Source organism: Herpailurus yagouaroundi, unplaced genomic scaffold, assembly GCF_014898765.1.
Source record: "Herpailurus yagouaroundi ecotype Mexico unplaced genomic scaffold, PumYag 61186, whole genome shotgun sequence".
Lineage (NCBI taxonomy): Eukaryota > Metazoa > Chordata > Mammalia > Carnivora > Felidae > Herpailurus > Herpailurus yagouaroundi.
Genome location: NW_024415693.1, coordinates 1 through 4,493, shown reverse-complemented (window position 1 = coordinate 4,493; position 4,493 = coordinate 1). Strand labels below are relative to the sequence as shown.

Genomic DNA, 4,493 nt, shown 5'->3' with positions numbered 1-4,493 from the left:
TTAGAAATGTACTTACACTCATATACAAACGAGAAAAGGAAAGCGATGGGTATTTAGCAGTGAAGCCGCAGACTTGCCTGATAACATCAGAGGACGAAGCTATAGGGAGCCTGAATTAAGAAAGTAGGGCTATGGTTCAAGAAAAAAATAAAATGACAACATTAAAAATAGTAACGAAATGAACTCCTGAAATAAAACTAAAATAAAGTCTTCACATTGTGTCAACGTGGGAAGAAAGCTAAGGCCCATGTCCCGTCATCCCCTCCAGGATCCTCTCTTTAGCTAGGGGATGCTGGAGGAGGTGGGAGGGTCCGCAGTCAGGGGAGGGGCCTGAGCTCCGCCAGTCACAGGGACAGGTGGTCCGCTGCCTGGGGCACCAGAGGAGAACGCCCTCCTGTCACCCCTTCAGACCACCTGCTATCCTTAGGTAGTAATTGTGGTTCTGTCCAGGACACACGATGATCACCCACAGGAAAAGGCTTTGCCGCAGAAATTAGGCTGCTGCACATCCCCACATGCTCCTTACCTCTCCTCGGAGGGTTCTGTTTCTCTGGACTTCCAGGCATTGGTCTCCGCCTCCTGTGTCCATCAAGCAGCCTCTTTCCTTCCATCCCATCCAGTCTTGGATACAGAAAAAGAATGGACTTCTATAAGAGTTGCAATGCCACGTCCTCTGACTAGACACTAAACAGCACAGCTGTCATCCCTCAAGACACCCATAAAAACTCATGTCATGCTCCCACACCTGTGTTTCAAGCGGGCGACCTCCTGGCTCTGCTCTGCCATTTCCCTCTCCCAGATCCGAGGCTTGATCTGGGGGAGAAAAACACGTCCACCTTCAGTCGTGCCACACTGTGCACCAAAGAGGGAGAGGAGGAAAAAAGGAAACACTTACCCAGTTGTCCTGAGCATTCTTCTCATGAACTGCGATCTGAAAAAGCAACAATGAAAAGTCCATATTTAGGAATTCCAAGGACCACTACATTCACCCACATGAGGTACTAAGGGTTCCATATGTCAGGCAGAACTCATGTTACCTGGTGTCTGAAGGTGAGCTCTGCCTGCTGCAGCTGTTCTTGTCTTTGTCCATTTTGTTGCCTGTCGGTTATAGTTGCTTTTGTCAGATAAGGCCCAATATTGGGTATGATTTTCAATCTGCCCATGTTCTCGTCATCCTCCTATGTGTCCCCTAATACAATTTTACACATGAAACACTTTTCACATGATTGTAAATGTACAATAGGATCAAAACTATTGTTCCATCCTTTCCTAACTCATTCCATAACCGTAGGGTTCAGAGTTCACATAATTCCTTCCCACTTTCAATTGTGCCCTAATTCATCATGTGACAAGTGTCTTTCATCATAAAGCTCTTTCGTCCTTTCACTTAGATCTTCACCATGTTTCCTAGGGTTGCAAAGACCAGGGCCATGAAATGGCACTACCATGTTGATGGTATGATTCATTCTAAGACACACTGCTTTCCTACAGATTATGATACTTGACACCACCCCCAGGAACGTTGGCATGGATGAAGTTTCCACACACTCTGGCCACTGCTTGAAATCTGGAAATGTTGATGAAGTTAATTGTTTTGTTCTTTCTAAATCTTACCTTTTTATCTGTTAATACTCTATGCATATGTCCTCTGAATTTTTGTTTACATTACTATGTTGAGTTTAAACATAGACTTTTAACCTTGTAATAAGATTAAAAACAAAAGAAATGAAGAGAGGTTTCATGAGCTGCTGGTAATTAGTAGCTGAACTCACTTGTGCTTGTTTATTTCTTTCATGGCTATTTTCACATTTCCCCTGCAGCTGCCAGCTGATTCTTCTTTGCCGCCAGTTCACACTGTGTCATTTTCAGCTTCCTAAGATGGGAAAGACATATACACGGTCCAGGAGCCAAGGTCCACAAATTCTGCCTTTTTACCTCCCAGCACTCTTGAAGGCCTAGATACAAATGCCTTTCCCCACCTCTCCCATAAATGCACAGACTGACAACACAGTCAGAGAAATGAACTGAACACCCCATTTAAGTTAAAGAAAATTCAACCTCTGTCTACTGCCATGTCTCTGCTCTCAGACCTGTTTCCTCTCCTTCATCATAAAGTCATCAAATAACATTGCACTTTGTGCCTTCCCAGAGCTGGACTTTGGTTTGAGATGGTGAAGGCTTATTTCAGTTCAGTGTCAAAAGCCGTGTCTGACCACCCATACCCATTAGGATGAAGCAAGGGATCATCACTAGTCTCACCCCTCCGTGGGGAGCCCTGATTCTCAATCCAGAAGTTGTACCCTGACAAAGACAATCACCCTGAAAGACGACCTTCCAGGATATGGCTTCCCCAACATTGCAGCTCACTCCCAGACATCGCTAGAGTCAGGAGTACAACCCCTGCATCCACCTTCACATATCCTGGTGGAGGAAAAGGCCAATCTTAGAGCAGCAACATCACCTGAGGTAGAACCTGATATGAACTGTCACACAGTCTGGGTTTATCTCCAGGAAACAGATTTCAGATGGAAAACTATCAACTTCATGGAGCCAATGTACTTGAACAAGACTCAGTTCATTGACAGTGAAGGCAGCAAAGGGAAATGCTTAGAAAGGCTGGTTTGCTGTGTTGCCCTCAGACTATTTTGTTCATGGTGTTGCTTTAAAGGGTTTCAACTTGGTACTGGACGTATTCAAGAGTCACATGCAAAATTGAAAGACTCTTAGAAACTGACACCAAACCTCTAGACAGAGAAAGGCACATGCATTTCCTTCCGGCATCTCAGGCAGTCCTTCAACAAATGCTTTCTGGAGTGGCTGGAATGTAGTGGTTCTGTTGTAAGGGACTGAAAATAGAAAGGTGGCCAGGGTGCTGTACGTGCTCCCCAAAAGAGCTTAGAAATGATAAAAACAAGATGCCAGTGAGTCAGAGCAGGCTGCACCCCAGGTGTGGGAAGGACTAACAGAAGCTGAGTCTCCAGGGAAGAGAAGGAAGTATTTCCTTTTCAATGTGAATGAGGGACTCTAAAGGCCCTGATCTCCTCGTGAGAACAAAAGGACATACTGTACAAAGGAGGAAACATGTGAGCGAATGCACCAAATTTCTAATGACCCCATGAAGACACATGTGACCAAGATGGAGAAGAAGGGAGCCCAGGACAAAGCCAGCCTGGCAGTGGGAACCAATCTCCCCAGGACTCATGAATGAACTTGGGGACAGACAGCTGAACTGCAAAATAGGTGAACAACTTTATGGGCACAGACTTAGAAGGAAACGTGTTTAGTTCAGAGGCGGCCAGCAAAGATGAGTCCTACTGAAGCTGCGGGCTTTGGTCAAGACTCAGAGGAGTTACACTTGAAAAATCGGGGGACAGGAAATAACTCAGCTTCCTTAGGGATTGGCCTGCTGTGAACAATCTCACTAGCAGAACTCATGCAGGGATCCAGTACTACTGGCGCCCCTACCCACTTTCCAGAAATAAATTTCTGTGGTTTCTGCAGCAAGATCATTGATTTTTTTCCCTACACATTCTTGACCCATGTGGGGTCCTGAACAAAAATGACCTAATTCCTGGATGACAAGGCAACGTGATGGGACTGAAACCCATGCGCCAATGGAAATGGATCCCAAGCAGATCCAGACATCAATGTTATTAATGATGATACCTTCCCTCTTCCACCCCAAATGCATGACACAATGTGTGACAAGCACTTAGGACAGAAAGGAAAATGCGGGTGACAGAAAGCAAGGTAAGAAGGACAGGCACAATTCTGAGTGCATTTGGCAAAAAATTCGCAAAGAATTTTAATTATCTCTACTGGCCGTCACATTCATTCATACAACAGTACTTGTGATAGTTCTCACATGAACATTTTAGTCTTCTATAGCCACTTTTCTTTCTTCATAGAATTCTTCAAGGATGCCTGCTTTGTCCTTCAGCTGCTTGACTTTTGCTTCTTTGGTTGCTTTCACAGACCTCAATGCATTACACTTGTCTTCCAGGGCCTTTTTATTTTCTGTACAAACATGGATTTGCTTTCTAAGTGTGCACATGACCTGAGACTTGTTTTTGGTGAGATAGGAAAAGGGCAAGAACCGTGAAGGCAGGAAGGCACTCTTTCCCTTTCCAATGCAGTGTCATTGTCACCAATATGGGGATTTCTCCGCAACAGACAGCATACTTTCCAGTTGACAGTTATTGGACCTCAAGACTCTCAACTCTACATGCTCGAATTCACCATTTCATCTTGCGTTTTTAAGTAAGACAGATAAGAGAAAAACACTTTCCATAAGTAATGATTGCACAAAAATTTGAGTGCACCTAACACAACAGGATTGTGCATTGCAATAAACAAAGACCTTGAGGCATAAATATAACTAGGAGAAGATAAAGATGGTGGGAAATAGTTCATGTCAGATAGCTTATAAATGGTTTTCTTGTTGGAATATATATATATATACACACACACACACATCTGTATATGTGTGTGTG

The 4,493-nt window shown here is 44.2% G+C and overlaps 1 protein-coding gene across 1 annotated transcript; it reads right to left on the bottom strand.

Moving 5' to 3' along the window:
* Nucleotides 1–138: 138 nt before the first annotated feature.
* Nucleotides 139–4,204, bottom strand: LOC121024206 (transport and Golgi organization protein 1 homolog). Its single transcript, XM_040466477.1, has 6 exons — nucleotides 3,866–4,204; nucleotides 1,773–1,873; nucleotides 1,038–1,098; nucleotides 896–931; nucleotides 746–813; nucleotides 139–621 (listed from the first exon to the last, which is right to left on the bottom strand). The coding sequence occupies exons 2-6, from the start codon at nucleotides 1,793–1,795 to the stop codon at nucleotides 345–347; spliced, it is 465 nt and encodes a 154-aa protein (XP_040322411.1). The 5' UTR covers nucleotides 1,796–1,873; nucleotides 3,866–4,204; the 3' UTR covers nucleotides 139–344.
* Between the last annotated feature and the right edge of the window lie 289 nt (nucleotides 4,205–4,493).

Excerpts from the sequence above, each read along its gene's own strand:
- LOC121024206 (XM_040466477.1), bottom strand. The coding sequence starts at position 1,795 with ATGAAAGAAATAAACAAGCACAA. Across the intron at positions 1,099-1,772 it reads AAAGAAATAAACAAGCACAA|GCAACAAAATGGACAAAGAC; the intron begins GTGAGTTCAGCT and ends TATAACCGACAG. Across the intron at positions 932-1,037 it reads AGCTCACCTTCAGACACCAG|ATCGCAGTTCATGAGAAGAA; the intron begins GTAACATGAGTT and ends TTGCTTTTTCAG.